Source organism: Alexandromys fortis, unplaced genomic scaffold (genome assembly GCF_014885135.2).
Source record: "Alexandromys fortis isolate MF-2015 unplaced genomic scaffold, M_Fortis_MF-2015_v1.1 scaffold_257, whole genome shotgun sequence".
Classification (NCBI taxonomy): domain Eukaryota; kingdom Metazoa; phylum Chordata; class Mammalia; order Rodentia; family Cricetidae; genus Alexandromys; species Alexandromys fortis.
In genome coordinates, this window is record NW_026068134.1 from 1,106,965 (window position 1) to 1,124,006 (window position 17,042).

Below are 17,042 nucleotides of genomic sequence, written 5' to 3' on the forward strand. Positions count from 1 at the left end.
AATACCTCACCTCCGGAAGTGGAAAAAGCGACAGAACACCGGCGAGTCCTTCTGCTGGTCCTTGTCTTTGCGCAGGCTGTCTAATCGACACTCCCGACACTTGGGCAGCTGCGCCACGATGTTAACACAGGAGTCATCCTGAACAAAGGCCTCTCCGCTCTGCTGCAACTTTTTGAGTTTATCTGGGTCTGTCAAAACCGATTTCCGGGCTGGGGCTAGGAACATAAGAGAAAGAAAATGAAACCTCGAGTTTCTGAATAGAATGTCAACATTTGACTGAATTCTAATTAAAAAGTCAACATTCCTAAAGAAAGGGCATTCTTCTCTACTTTTGGTTCAGCTAAAATTTCTACAAAATAGCTCAAAAGAAGACAAAGCAACAACTAGCAAAGTTTTGTTTAAAAAAATAATAAAATTTTTTAAAAAAATAGTAATCATAATGAGCCCGGCGGTGGTGGCGCACGCCTTTAATCCCAGCACTCGGGAGGCAGAGGCAGGCAGATCTCTGTGAGTTCGAGGCCAGCCTGGGCTACAAGAGCTAGTTCCAGGACAGGAACCAAAAGCTACGGAGAAACCCTGTCTCGAAAAATCAAAAAATAAAATAAAATAAAATAAAAAATCCCCATTTGGCAACCTAAACCACCAAATTCAAGAGCCAGACTCACAAATGAAAGTCAGTCATCTATGTCTTCCCAATGTTAGATGAGAGCAACCTGCTAGGAAGACCTCCTCTGATCACGCTCGGTGCAGTCATCGCAGAGTGGGGGAAACCCACCCAGGCCTGCCTCTGCAGATAGTACCTTGATTTTCATGCTCAAAAAGAAACTAGGTTAAGGCATTTTCTTGAAGTACTCTAAACAAAAAACTATTCTAAATAAAAACAAAATCATTTTCTCATTGTTCTACAAAATTAGAGCTATTTTCTAAATGTCTTCCATGGGTAAGTAAAGTAAGGAGGGTTTTAATCATAACAGCACAGTGATTTTAGTTGTCAGATAGTGAAAGGCACCACCCTTTGAAAGCTGCTCCAGGCTTTCACATATGATAAGTAGGTACAGTCCAAACTTTGTTTTTTTTTTCAATCTGGCTTGAAAGAAGTACCTATAGATTAGTAAATTAAACTGTCTAAATGTGGCTTAAAATGGAATCTCTCAGGCCAGAGGCAAAAGTGCCAAAGCCCACTTCTAAGGCACCAAACTGAACAGAAAATCAGCTACTTGATTCCAGGTGTTTTTTGCTCTGTAGCTCCTATATGGAGCAAGGAAGCAGAATCCTTCAGAGTCCTTCTATATCCTCAAGCAACTGAAGTGGGCACAACCCAGAGACTGATGGGCTGCTGGCCCAAGCCGACAGCAGCATGTGCAGGTCCAGATAAGGGACAGAGCTGGACTCCAGAGCTCACTCAGGTACCTGCCATGTGTTTCTAGGATTTTCACTCCCTCTTCACAGAAACTAAAATGACTTGCTTCACCAACTAGCTGTGAGGGCTGATGACTCAAAAGAATAAATAGAACAGATACACGGTTATGAATATTCACTTTCTTCTGGGGGTTACATAACGCCGAAAACAGTATGATATTTATGTAATTTTAAGCAAACTAACTACTTTATCAACTTGAGCCTCAAGAATGACAAAGCTGGGTTGAGAGAATTCCTAGGCCTTTATTTTTCTATTTTTCCAGAGCTATACGAAAAAGAACACAAGTCAAGCTAACTACCCTGTCTTCTGCTGTCAGAGGCCGGCTATCACACTAGTGTGGGTCTGGCTGGCTGTGAACTCAGAACACACTGTACACAGAGTTCATGTGACAACCTGAGGGAATTACTCTCTCCTTCCACCATGTGGCTTCTAAACTCAGGGCACCAGGCTTGGCAGTAGACATCCTTACCATCCCACTGATACTATGGTTTTGTTTTTTTCTGACCAGGGTTTTTATACTAGGGTTTTCAATAACTTTATAAAACCCACACTCATTTTTCATATACTGTTAATTCAGGTTACCCTCTTGTAATAGCTTTGAACCTTGACACACTGAGGTCCTTCCAATTGTCTAATCACTGTAACAGCACTTCTGATTACTGTCCTCATTAGAATGGACTGGCACACAAGTTGAGGAATGCTTACCCAAAACACTTAAGGCCTTAAGGTCAATTTACATAAGGACTATTGCATATACAATTCATTTATGTGTGCCCATACTGTAACTACAATTCCATCACATGAGGTCAGGAATGGAATTTTCCACTTGTGGTGTCTTGCTAGTACTCAAACAGTTTCTAATTCTAAAACATTTATGAACTGGCTTAGGAATGTGCAACTTGTAAGTATGAACCATCCTGCACTACTGTCTGAAAACTGAGTATGCTAAGACCTATCCTTAACAACCATGCTTGGTGTTTCCACCCCTGCCTGAGATGAGGGAAGAGGAAGAGGGAGAAAGCACACACACACATACGAACTACCTGTGTGAGCACAAAGCCCCACTTCTCCAACCCCAAATGGATGCTACAAAAACAGCAATAGTCTAATGACAAAGTAATCACCAGATCACTCTAGATTTTGCTTCAAATAGGATTTTTCTTACCATCAAAAATTAGGAATCATCTGACCCAATTTAGGTCATAGGGTAAATGCATGTAATAGAGTCCTGGCAGCATTAAATGTTAATAGAAACTAATCCACAGGGTAAAATAAACTCATTTCTATAACATGGCTTATCTGAACTTGTTCCTACAGTCATTCTCTTATTTTTTTTTTTAATCACAAGGGAAGAAACATATCATTCACCAATAAAGATTTCAAAACACTTACAAGTCTGGGTTTTATTACTGCTTCTTGTACAACAGCTTTCGTTATCTACTTTTACTGACGTTTCCTTTAAATTTTGAGATTGGCACCCTAAATCTGAATGTTCAACCTTCTTTTCTGCACAACTATTAAGGCTACCGACACCTGCTTTCACTTCAGGCTTATCTGAAAGACCATCGGATGTAGAAGTTGCATGTTCTAGGTGCTTCTGCAGTTCAGGAGTAGTGACAACGTCCAGTTCTGCCTTAGAAGAAATCTTTGCAGGAAAGCACTCCTCTGGAAGGCCAGTAACTGGCAGTGGGGCAGACTCCAGTCTGCTCTCCTCATCAGTGCTTGTTTTAAGCTGGATACAGCTACCTTTGGGCTCACTCAGAATTCTCAAGTCTCCAGCCCCAACCTGAGAAGATTTTGAAGAAAGCAATTCCGCTTTGCAGACATCTGGTTTTGTTCTCAGTACTTCAGGTTTTGTGTTTAGACAAGAAGAAAGTTCTTCTGGTAAACTCTGCTTATGACATCTGAAAAACATAATAGGGGAAAGTAGTAGCATCCTGGTCTTTCTTATCTCTTATCATTCTAAAATAATTCAGTTTGCTATGACAACCAGCAAGAAAGAAAAAAGAAAACTGTTATGGTAGAAAATGTTGGCTATGTTTCTGTGAGGTAGAGTGGAGAACAATCCATCCACGGCTCTGGAAAAGTATCTTACACACTCAGAAAAATGTAAACCTAAATGCTCCATGCATGCTCTCTAACTCTGTAACTGCTCCAGTCACTTCTGCTTCTTAGAGCATGATGAACCTTAGCTTTCCCTCAAAACAAACACTGTCACATGTAATCAGAAAACACATACAGTAGTTAAGAAACCCAGTAGTTTTTAATGTGTCAAATTAAAAGTCTACACAAGGCCAATTACCAAATCTCTTCTTTTTCTGTTTCAGAAAAACTTATGCTGATGTCTCGTCTCTTATATAATAAAAAAAAAAATTAAATTTAAATTTGAAAGAGAAAACTAGTATTCTTGCATACCAAAACTTGAAAACTCAATCTCATGGCTTGCAGATGTATCAAGATAAAAGCTTTGAAGTATGTTATATATATTAGAAATATCAGAAATCCCTTCCTATACAAAATACAAATCTAACACTACATAGCACCAGCAGGATGAAACTCTTGTCCCGCTATGAATAGCAAGCCACCATGAGTGGTCAGAACCCAAAGCAGCAGAACAAGCTGATTACTTGCTTGTACATAAAATTTATTCACTATTTCGTCTACTTCTTTTTTAAAAAATATATTTATTCTTTGACATTTCCATACTTTTATACAATGTATTATTTTTATTAGATTTATTCATTTTACGCATGTTTTGTCTGAATGTGTGTACCACCTGTGTACCTGCCTGGTGCCTCTGGAAGCCAGAAAGAGGGCACTGGATCCACTGGAACTGGGGTAATGGATGGCTCTGAACATAGTCCTGGGAATAAGCCCCAGGTCTTCTGCAAGAGCAACTTCACTGCTGTTCCAAAAACCCTTAAAGCACTATTCACTCACCCTTGAGGAAGTTTCGCTCCAATGTTAGGTGGAGAGTTGGCTGCCTGGGGAGTATTTTGCTGTCTTGGGTCCTTGCTAGAAGGAGTTGCTGCAGTACAGCCAAGCAGGATCTCCTTAAAAACTGTTGTGGGAACAGACTCTACAGGGCACACACTGGGAGAGGCCTAAAAGATACCAAACCAGCAGACATTAAATACAAAATCCCTAGTGGAAAATAATGTTAATGAAATTAAAGATAGTTTCCTTTGTTTAATACTAAGCAAGCACAAAATCATTGCCAAATAAAGACCAGCATAACAAATAAGTGATAAATCAAACACCAAGAATGCTTATCTGATCTCTGCCACTGTAAGGAAATGTGGCAGTGCACAGAGGTGGACTTTCAAGTGACAGCTTCAACGGTAGCTGCTTCACATGCAATCATCTGGACATGACTTGAGTGCCCACCACGCACTTACTGCGTAGACTGGCAGGAGACCAGACCACATAGGACTCTTGTAGGCAATGGAACCTACTGGGTACCACGATAAGCCTTGGCAATGCAATAAAGATTTGAGGACACGATTCTTGTTCTTATGTGGCTCATCAAGTCACAAAGGTCACCCCAAGCTGTAAAAAATATTAAGTCATGACTGGCCTATGGGAAAAAGCTTGGATATCTTTCCCCCTTCCCTTTCCATGTAATTTTACCTTTGTAAGAATAAAAATATTAGAGATTCATATCTGCTATTTATATTAGCTACAGAAATAGAATTTCCTACCATGAGAAAAAAAAACAACATATAAACTCTAGACAACTTCTGTATGGTAGAGTGTACAGTCAGTCTACCAGTTTTTACTGGACTCCATCTGTCCATCAGGCCCTTCTCAGTATGCCATATACCATGATCTGTATTTACCAAATCCAAACTTAAAAGTCTTCAGTTCTACATCCAATAACCTCTAAACTACGACACACAAATTTCCTCAAATTTTTAAAGCCTAACAATTGCCAATATGTTAAACGCTATCTACTCATGAATCATTTCCTCATTTACTAATACAGAATTTTATAAAAAAAAAGAAATAAGAAAAATTATCAATGTGCTGGAATTATTTTGATAACCACTTATGAAATCACTGTCTCCAAAAGCCAAATCACCACATTATTATAAATGCTTATTCAAGGTTCACTTTTACCAAGCATCTCTTCCATCTGCCACCTCCCTTTCTTTGGATACATCTAGAGGTGATGCAAATACTTCTCCTTAAATTACACTCCAAAAACAACATACTTAAGAACTTAGATTGTAAACTGTAGGACATAGTTTTACTCTGTACAATATCCATCAATCTGTTTAAGTCAAGAAACTTTCCATCTTCCCCACTTCCCACAACCAATCAATAAATCATGTCTCCATTTTCAAAGTATCTACTGAATCTTTCCATTTTTATGACACCACTACTGTTCCTCCCAGACTAGTCTGACTTCCCTCCATTTTTGCTAATCCTAATCCTCATGTTTCTTCTACCCAGATCTATCTCATTGTAGACTAATGTTTATAAAACATTCATCAAGTAGGACTATCGTCCACTACCTACAAGAATTCCATATAGTTCAGCCTGCTGCCAACCATCACTCCCTCTCACTGAACTATCAGTTGTCCGCATTACTAACTAAACTGGCTTTTCTTCCATCATTCATCCTAAGCCCCTTCTAGTCTGGGCTTTGTACTTGCTATTCCTGCTGCCTAGTTTTCAGTGGCTGGCTGCTTCCATCTTCTTACCCTTAAAGTGCTACTCCTCAGAGTCTCAGGTCACTCACTGCCAAGAGTGTTCTAGCAGCCACTCCTTAGCTTTATCACAGACCCATTTCCTTTTCCAAAGCACCTGTTACACTAGGAAGTGTCTTTTCCTTAGTTGTTGCACAATGTACACTTAGGAGAATAGGCCCACTCCTTTATCCTGTCTGAACTCATCAAGCCAGACATAAGGCAGATGGCCAGTAACACTGGTGGGATGATATGTGCATGAAGAGATGGATGGCAAACACAGCAGCACTTCATACTCTTAAGTAGCTGGAGGTAAGTATTAGAAGTTACCTGAAAGACAGGCAGTAGTAGTGCTCACCACAGCAGATCTGTCTCCCAGAGTGCTCAGTAAGTATTCACTAAACGGGGAGACACAGTCTGCTGTTTTTACAATGGTGACCCCCCAAACGAAGGGAGGCATTGGGGAGAAGTAACAACAGCAGCACAGTGGGAAAAGCACTGGATTCTGGTCTCAGACCTTGGTTTGAAATTTGAAATTTTCAAAGTTTCTGACACTTCTTATCCACTGTTCCCATTTACTACAGTGCTTAACACACAGGAAAATCAGTTTTAGAGATAAGCTCGTAAAGCAAGAAAATCTTGTCCAAATGTTCTTGATTATGTCACTGTGTGACATAATCAGCATTAACTGAGACTGCATTTTAAGAATCTGAAGAGCACCTGTCCACACCCTGACTAAGACTCAACAGGGACAGGATTCCTGATCCCCAAACCCATCTTCACGCACACACTTCTGCACTAGCCTCTGACTTGACAAAGGTCAAAGTTTCTTCTTACCTGAAGAGTTTTCCCTGAAGGTCTTCTATACCAGTCATGGCAATAGTTCCTCCCTGCCAGCAGACGGAGATAATATAATTGAGTGTACGACAGTATTCTAAAAAGGTCACTGCTGGCTCGCACTCCTCAGCAGACTCTCCCAATTAACCAAACAGCATCATAACTCTGAGGAATAGTCTGCTAGGCAGAGAAGACCTTCAAGGAGCCAGATGTCACTGGCAAACATGTTTATCTTTACCACACCACAGCCAAATGTCTCACCTACCTAATCCCAAACTCCTGTCTTCCAAAGGCCACCCTAAAAGTAAACCTGTGCCAGTGCAGTGTATTTGTGAAATGAAGCCAAGTGTATGGCTGTACTCACCTGCCACTTATATTTACAGTAACTGCCTGCTTCCTCTTTCTTTACCTTTCCAATTCTCATGAAAGCTAGGTCAGGCCAGTGTTTCCAAACTTTTAATTATAAAATCACTCAGAATATTAAAGAACACTGATTTGGGAAAATATTCACAAGGAATCAAGGAGGATACAAGAGAGCAATCTTTTAGTTTCAAAAGAGACATTAACATTCAAAAGAGTATCTCTGTGATACATAAAAAGAAGGGCAAGAGGAAGGAGACCAGAGGAAAAGCTACCATTTCTTTGCTTTGCTGTACTTTTCTAGACTAACCACAAATTTTGAAGTAATAGCGCCAGATTCCACAAGCCTCCAGTAAAAACCTACTACTTACAAATTCCTTTAGAATAGCATAGAATTCAAGTTGAAGTTTTTTCATTCATCTTCTGCTCCCAGAAGTCACCCATAATGATGAAAAACTTAAGGTGGAGACCCAATGAGCATATCCCATCATAACCCAGACTTAAGTGGTCTGCCTGCTTCAGATCTCTAATAACCGGGACAACAAAACTACACCACTGTGTCTGATAAAAAGTGACATCTTTAAAATACAGAATATGGTTTTACATTTCCTGTGTGTAGGTTAATGCACTATCTCCAGGCCAAAGTTCAGACTTAATTTTTAAATAGTCTCTAACAACAATCAGTTCAAGAGCATACAAACTTACCAAGCATGAAGAGATAGTACAGACATGCTCCAAGTTAAATGAAGTCTTCCTTCCCTCCCAGTGGAAGGCAGGCAGAGAGAGGATCACTATGTATAAGCATGTTACAAGCACCTCCTTAAACAAAAGTTGACCAGACTTCACTGCCCTTCCCACACTCAGAGGAACCGACACATGACACACCCCAAGAGGTTTCTACAGACCCCAATTCTGTCAGCATCTCAGGACGATTTTCCCCACACGCCACTCACACTCCTGCACTTCTGACTGCCCAAGCCGATGCACTCTCCATGACAGGTAACAGCCAACTGGCCTTCCCTCACTTCATCATAGATGGTTAGACTTGTTCCCACTCTTACTTAGCTTCTCACAACCCTGACTTGGAAAGATCCTCTCTGAGCTTCACACCCTAAGATGCACTGCAACCATTTTCTCTTTATAGTCCTTAACACTTTTTCCTAAAACCCTTACTACCCACTTCCTTCTAGAGTAAGGATCTCTAACCAGTGCAGACCCTTCCTATATTAAGAAACTACACAGTACTATATGTGATCAGCTGACCACATCACTTGAGTTTTCAACTTGTTTGTTCATTACATTGTACTATGTATTCCCCTACATCCTCAGCCCTAACACCTAGTCTTCCACCAAGTCAAATTAACATTATTCTCTTAGGTTACCGCCTCATTTGACGCGCACTTACAGTAGCTACTAACATTACCAGTGCCCATGTTTCCACTGTCACTTCCTCCCAAATCACAACATACATTCAAGACCAAACTGAGGCATCCCTTTCGCCTCTAAAGGTGCTTCTTTTTCTCTTCTCCTGCCTCTTGTCCTCCATCCATAATGAAATACTTCCCCTTAAGCAAACATGACAAGTTCTTTCTCTGAGAGCTGCTTGTGAGGTGCCTGAACAGCTCTTGCTCAGGACAAGCCCTTCGAGTTTGGAAGCACCTCCGAGAGTCTCTCTTTTTCTCTAAAGAGCTGGCTCTTCGAGAAGGGAAGTCCAAATATGTTTAGTCTCCAAGACTAGACATCTAGCACATAGTAAACACACCATCTTTTTACTTTCCTGGATTAGTATATTTGAAATTAAATGAAAAGAAATAATACTAATTTCTACAATGACCTCTTTATTCTTTCCTGAACGATGTGAGCCTATGCCAAAAATGTTCAAGACTAAACATTTGCAAGGAAGACAAAAAGCTTTTATCACCTTGATTCAGGAACCCTTGGGCAAAGTACCAAAGCTCTTATTGTCTTAATATAGACAAAGGTGCAGGCAAGGCCATTAGACCCCAAACTAATCTGGGTTTCTGTCACACAGTGCTTGCTTTGGTTCTACATGATCCTATTATTTACCCTCCTGCACTTGATCCAGAACCCTAGCTAGATTCATTCACTGACTCACGATCCAGTCTGTTTTCCTTTGCCTTATTCCCTTAATATTCAAGTGCCCCTCTTAATGCTGTAAGCTCAGTATCATTCTAGTCAATTTTAGAACTCTAAACTTGAACCTGGAGAATCATAATGTGGGAAATTATTAACATGTTCATTTGGATCCCTAAATGGTAAAATTTATTAGTCCTGTAACAGGTCCTAAAGACAAAAGGACAAATAGCCCTAAACAGTATTTCAGAAGAGAATTAAATAAGGCAACTAAACTTACATGGCATCCATAAAATCCTGTTTTTCTGAGCCAAGATTAATCAACTATTTATTCTAAAAAGGTAACATATCTATATACTTAATCACAAATGATCAATGTGAGGTATCATTATCATAAAGCTGAGGGTCGTATTTCAACAGACAAGCTTCTGATAATCCCAAGGTTCTTCCCTTTCTCTCATGCCAAGCGTGTTTCCTTCCAACTTAACAACTCAATTACCTTCAGAAACATCTCCAATGATAAACTGTCACACAACGAGTGTTCATCAAATAACTATTAAAAAAAATAAAACTTTTGGCCCCAAAAATAGTGAACCAGATATTTATATTATCTCCATCTGCTTGAGTACAGAAATTATGGCCAAGATCTGGAACTTAAAGCAGCAGCAGACAAGACAGAACAGAAGAGCAGAACAAACTGCTGCATCACTATTAAAGACTAGCCATGCAATGTCAGAGTTAAACAGTTTCACAATGACAAAACGAAATCAGTTACCTCGGAGCAAGATTTTGCTTGTTTAGAAACCAAACTTCCATTCTTCTCAGAAGACTTGCGTTTTACAGCCCCAACTCTTGAAGAATTACCTACAACACAGAACAGTGGGTAAGCAGGGCTCCTTTCTCTTACTGTGAGGATAAAGAAAGGAGGAAGAACAGTTTTAATCAATGTGTCTTACCACATGTCACAAAGTTATCATGCACAACTTCAACATGAATCAGTGCAGGGTCGACAATTTTCAGTGCTGGAATCTTAAAAATAAAACAAGTACACTGGAAATTTTTAAAACGTTGAGAACAATAGTTGGAAATGAATGCAACTAATAGGGACACCATACAAACAACTTCTTTTCACAATGACTGCAATGCTTTTCATTTCTAACTTTAACATTTGATTGAAGAAGGGGCTTAGAACCAAAATGACAGTCGCTCTGTACTGTATCCTGCCCTAGAGGATGACGTCAATCATCACTGCTTTTACCTCCTCACAGTTGACTTGAAGGGTTTTTGATGTTGGGTTTCCATTTACAACAGTCGCTGAAAACCACTGAGTAGATGGATCCAAGCTATAAATTTTTACTTCTGAACCAACAAGGTTCTTATCACCTTAAAAAGAAAAAAGAAAAACAATTGCATTCTCTCTCTTAAGAATATCAATATATTTATACTGCCATACTCTATGAGACTGAAGAAGTGCCAAACTAGTCACAAGTGAGCTGTTCCCTGTAACTGTTAAGGCTCAAAAAACAAACAGCCGGGCGGTGGTGGCGCAAGCCTTTAATCCCAGCATTCGGGAGGCAGAGGCAGGCGGATCTCTATGAGTTCGAGGCCAGCCTGGTCTACAAGAGCTAGTTCCAGGACAGGAACTAAAAAGCTACAGAGAAACCCTGTCTCGGGAAAAAAAAAAAAAAAAAAAAAAAAAACCTAAAGCAAAACCTTATGGCTATGAAGCTGACTGAGAAACCCCAACAGTAAACAGAAAGGTGAAGATTATCAAATAATATCTTATCAACTTCATATAACAAAAATTCCAAAAACAGCAAATCTATGTCAAAATATAGCTGATTTTGTAAGTGTCACCTTTCAAAATTTATTTGGCATAATAAATCCATTGGTCACCTCCTACATATAGAAAGCAACAAACTTGCCTTTTTTTAATTTTCAAATTAAAAAGAAATTTCCAATTTCTAACATCAAAAAAAATGTTTCTTCCAATAAAGAGTAAGTGAAAAATCTAAATACTAGCTTCTTATCGGTCCATCATTGGCTAATTCATGACCCATCAACAACAGATTATCTACACACCTTGTAAAAGATGGCTTTCATCCAAATGTTTTACAATCAAAGCTTGAAATTCTTTACTGACTACCTGATTATCAGCAAGAGAAAGCCGAAGACCATTTACATCCTGTAAAATTAAAGACCACAAGAGTTATGTATGAATGTTAAGAGTTGGATCTTTCAATTGGTTCAGTAAGATTAATTAAGATGATATCTACTATTAATCATTGTAAACTACAACAACTCCAGTGAATTGAACAGGTCAAAAACCACCAATCAAAGTATTCAGCAGACTGAAATTAAACCACCCAAGTCAGGAGCATGAAATGAACTATGGGCTGGACTGGAGAGATGGCTCAGGAAGAGTTCTGAAGTCTTAGTCTGCTCTTCCAGAGCACCCATTTTGGTTCCCAGCACCCACATCAGATGACTGTTAGCTCCAGCTCCAGGTCACCCAATGCTCTCTTCTGGTCTTCAAAGGCACCCATACATACGGCATACACTCATACAGACACATAAAAATAATTTATTTTCAAAAGGCAAACTAGGAGTCAACATGACAAAATCTTGGTTATAGGAATAAAACACAAATCAAACTGACCAAATAAAAATATTCTATATCACAAACCCTATTAAGGATCAGGAAAAGTGGGAAAACACACAAGACAGATGCATAATGTCAATTCATTGAAATTACTGTTTTTATCAAACAATTTATTTCACATAAACTCATTTAATCTAATAGTATTCCAAATGCATTTCTTGTTATAAAAGGTGAAGGGACAAACAGAAAAATCTGAATGAATAGCCTAAGACTTCAGAACAAGCTTGTTCTGAGACACTCTGTTCTTGGCAGTAGCTCCATTCTTGGCACTATTCCACAGCTCCCTGGTTTTGTGTGCATAACCAGTTATGATAAATTTATACAGAAACTGTCAATAGGAATCACTTGACAAACCCAACTTCTAATAGAGCAAAGAAAAAAGGTATTAGGCAAAAAGCCCTCCAGCAGCAGACCTTGAGGCTTATCCCGTACTGCCTTGGATGAGGCTCGCTCATGTGTCCTGCTGGAAACAACTAGTCTCAGAGTAAGAGGCCATGCTAGAAAACTGCATTTATTCAGTCAGGTAACATCAGATAAACCTAGACGCTCCATAAATACTCTAAGTCAACGACCAAACACTCAGATGCAGGTGTTTTTATTTCATACACTTATTGTTATTATAATTTCAGAAAAAAATATTTTAAGATGATTCGCCAATTCCTACTACAAAATGAAATAATGTGTTAACAAAGATGGCTACACAGGGTTCATTAATGAAACAGACAAACTCTAGTCGTCTAGGAGTTTTAGGGCCCAAGAAATCTGTCAGTGAGTTCGGATACCCTTTGCTTACTCACAGACTATCATATTCAATGTCAAGACAGTTTCAATTCCAATTTCTGCATATGTCAAAGGGGTTTTCAGGTGCAGTCTATATTACTTTAGAGCAAGCATACCACAGGGTAATAACAGCCTCCAACATGGGATGTTACAGAGAAATGCCTATCTATGAAGATGGTGCCCTGAAGAAATAAAACTTTGACTATTCTTTAGCAAAAAAAAAAAAAAAAAATAGCACATATATTATATCCCCTTCAATTAACTATATGTTGCTAGTAACATTATATAAGTAAATTCACACTGACAACTCACCATGCGTTTTTCCTGAGAGGGGGGACTTAAATTTTCAGTCTTAAGGAACAGAACTAAGAATTCTACTTTCACTGAAAAGCTAGGACACATTAAAAATGTAAACTGTGAAAACCCAGTGCCCAGAAGTAAAAGCTACTCTCAGAAAGTAAAACATCTATTTCACTAATAATTCCCTGATTCTTTTTAAAGACAAGTCCTTCTTCCACTTAAAATAGAAAAATCCCTTGAACTTCCCTAACATACATATAAGCTGCATCTGAAACTAACTCAGGAGTAAGCATGTTCCCATGTCAGCACTTAAAACACTATACAATACATGCATTATCAGACTTGTTTTCCAGGACAAGGAAGTGAGACAGGAGTAGAGAGAAAGCCAGTGTTCCAGGCTTCCCAATACAGGCTCAACAATCCTGTTGGCCACATGGATTCCAAAATGTCTGTTAGCAAATGGAGAGGTTTAGTTAACTCTACATAATACAGAAAAAGAGACTCCAAATCACAAAGTGAAGTGAAAAGGGGTGTTGGTAAAGCTTAATAAAATGTTATCTAAAAGATGAATGTTATTATGAAGCCAACACTATATTCTTAAGGTAGTGATCCCTTCCTTCTAACAAACTTAACAATCACCTATGAGCAAGATCCAAGAACTTAATTGTTGTAGAGAAGATGTGCGAGTTCTGCAACCTGACTGCACACACACAGTGATACTGTTAATAATGAGAACTGACTACAGTCTCTGAGAACACTGAACTAGGGAACATGGAACAACTGCTCCAAGGAGAAACACGGGCATTTGTGAGCCTCTAGTTCACATTTTCATCAGCTGATCAATATGCAACAATCTTATATTATGTGTACATCTGTTCAAAGATAATGTCTCAATATATATTACTGTTCCATTAACCCTGAACCTCATGGCTGAGAAAAACTTGGTATCTAATGCAACAATTCCTTCTTTACCACTTTCTTGCACTAGACAGCACTGTAACATTTTTATGGGCACTTAAAATAATAATTTTTTTTTAAAAAGAAAGGAAGAAAGGAAAGAAGGAAGGAAGAAAAAAGAGAAAGAGAACAAAGAAGGGGACAGGAGAAAATGGAACAGGAAAAAAAATCATCACTAAGATGCACAATGAAATTTCTTCCCACTATCAAAACTGAAAATGGCAGAAGACAACCTCCCTGTGTTACTTCAGCTGGAGCTTGTCTCGGAAAACTGAAAACGTTGCTCTGTGCAGGACTCCGCAGAGTCATGCAGCACAAACAGCAATTGGGGATTATAAATGTATTTGAGCGAACAGGCAAACTCACAAGCCATGAACGAGGATTGCGTATGTGTACACCTTATATAAAAAGTAACTTTAAAATATCACACCTACCTCTTTCCATACCACATTACACATCAATGTGATACTGTTGTCCTTTTAGTTCTAAAAGAACAGCACAAATCCACAGGCTAACACTAAGAGATGCCACACAACAACTAAACTTTGTCAGTTTTTCCCTATTAGGCATCGGAATGAGGGGCAATGAATAAGTGTTTTACTTCTCACATTAGAAAAACTTCTATTTGTATGTTAAATACCATTCCTAAGATTTACCTGTACAGGCTTCAAAAGGTCTTTGGAAACAAATACACTTTGTTGATCTCCAAGGAACCGAATGGAAGTTATGGATCCCAAGCCAGCTTTGTCTATTAGAGATTTGTACATCTAAAAGCAAAACAAAAAACTATTATGACATTGTAACTGCTATTAATGCCATTCTGGAAATAGGAACTGGCAATTTTCCACACATGAAGAACGTGACAAAGCCATTAAGTTTTTATTTACTGCAAGGATTTCCTAACATTTGTGTTGCCACCAGATTACAACATTTATTTAAACCCAGTAATTTAATGTAAACCAGATATACATTTGGGAGTTATTAACACACAATCAAGTCTACAGATCCATGAGTTCCCAAAAACTTATATGGAAAAAAATGTGTGCATGTTTTTGGCTTGATTTTCCTGAGAGACTGGGTATATTTTTAGAAAATTCTTAACAGCTGGGAAAAAAAATACATAGGGAGGAATACAACCACAACCCCATATTGCTCAACCATCTACAGTGGCTTTTCAATTAGAAACAAAATATAAACTTTTGCTAGCAGCCTGCACAATCTGGCAGTTCTCCATCTGCTTCCCGGCTTCTCCAGCTTCTCCATACCTGACTCCTGCTTCAAGCTCCAGCTTGTTGTCATCACACACAATCTGGCCTGTCCTCTCCATATCCACCTATCACTTTTCTGTTGTTTCTGTTTCTGTTTTTGTTTTTGAGACCGTTCCCTGTCTAATATCCCTGGTTGTCCTGGAACTCATTCTGTAGACCAGGCAGACCTCAAACTCAGAGATCCGCCTGCCTCTGCCTCCCAAGTTCAGGGATTAAAGGCATGCACCATCACACCCAGGTAGAGCACTTTTGCTCCATACTTATGATGTGGGTAGAACAAAAGCCTGGTTTTACAGAATACTTAAGGAGTCCCATCATATTCTGAGTCCTTCTACCCACCCCTTCCAGCTCAGGTCTCTGTATCAATGCCCACAGTGTCCAGTCAACATTGCCTGTTAGAACGCACCTGCCATACTTCTCTAAAGCCAGCAGCAAACTCCAGATTTCTTCAAGTGCTGACCATCTGGCCAAACCAAAAGATCTGTGTGAATGCATGTCTGTTACTTTCTAACTTGTGACCTTGACATTACCTCCACCTCTACTTCTAAGTGAAGAAAGTAAGGCCCTAAAAAGTCATGGGACCTGCCTAGAGCCACAGAGCTCCTGTCAGGGTAGGCAGAAAACCCTGAGTGCTCTTTTAACTCTTCCACCTTGTCACCCACGACACTTGTCTCCATGAAGGTCAAAGGGGCATTTTATTTCCCTTGTTTCACCCAAATGGATTAAGTGTTCTCTACTTGTCAGCTCAACAAAACATAAGTTTTACTCACTATTGCAGGCCATTGAATAACTCGTTCAGGAATTTCAGGTGATTTTCGTTCCGCCAGAACCAAGTTATGTTCTACTAAAAATGCTCTCCTCAGAAGGTTGTAGACATCTACCCATCTTCTCTTCCGCCAAGACTCTCCATCAAATTCCACACACACCTAAACACAATAAAGCAAACTCAATTATAATGCTGAAGTTTTATGCTCTCATTATCCTACTTGTAAGCATGATTTTTCTACTGGGCATATGCTATCCCCACTTCACAGACTATACAATATGAAAGATAATCATAGGTACTCACACATGGACCAAGCTCTAGCTCCCAGGATACACAAGTATAGAGAGCACTCAGGGTCAATACCCTCAAGATGACCTCTGGAAATCCCACAACTCAAAGAACTCTGAACTAGAAGGGCTTTAAACATGCTAGTCAGAGTGTGACCTTTGGAGAGCTAGAAGGAATCTGAAACCCCTGTATTTATTCTACTGCACTGTACCTCCCTGTTAATATGAAGAGCATGTCTACAATGACTCTTCCACTACCACAGCCCACCTTTAGAGTTCCCCAGTATCAGAAGAACTTAGCACAAAGCCTAATATATATGGCTTCTCTTCAACATCCCTTCCAACTAACCTGGAAAATCCACCTCAGAGTTAGAAGTCTAAAACTAATTTCTTTACTCCATAAAGAAACATAGACGCAGCTCTAAAGGTCTGCTGTTATCTGATTTCCAGTGCTGAGGAAGAACCCAGGCAAGTGCTCCATTACTGAGCTACAGCCACAGCCAATACAGTTACTTAAATGAAAATTATGACAAAACAAAACCTACAAGCAAAAAAAAAAAAAAAAAATCACAAAGCAACAACAACAAAAAAACACACATGTACCAAAAAAAAAAAAAAAA

The 17,042-nt window shown here is 39.2% G+C and overlaps 1 protein-coding gene across 2 annotated transcripts in view; it reads right to left on the reverse strand.

Annotated features, from left to right (window-relative positions):
• Window positions 1–17,042, reverse strand: part of Kdm3a (lysine demethylase 3A) — a 43,318-nt gene that overhangs the window by 18,983 nt on the left and 7,293 nt on the right. For both annotated transcript variants that reach the window (XM_050126429.1, XM_050126430.1), the window contains exons 3-11: window positions 16,140–16,295; window positions 14,758–14,868; window positions 11,485–11,587; window positions 10,661–10,785; window positions 10,359–10,431; window positions 10,178–10,266; window positions 4,361–4,524; window positions 2,813–3,324; window positions 11–215 (exon numbers count right to left, since the gene is read on the reverse strand). In XM_050126429.1, coding sequence (XP_049982386.1) covers window positions 11–215; window positions 2,813–3,324; window positions 4,361–4,524; window positions 10,178–10,266; window positions 10,359–10,431; window positions 10,661–10,785; window positions 11,485–11,587; window positions 14,758–14,868; window positions 16,140–16,295 — 1,538 coding nt within the window. The remainder of the gene's footprint in view (window positions 1–10; window positions 216–2,812; window positions 3,325–4,360; window positions 4,525–10,177; window positions 10,267–10,358; window positions 10,432–10,660; window positions 10,786–11,484; window positions 11,588–14,757; window positions 14,869–16,139; window positions 16,296–17,042) is intronic.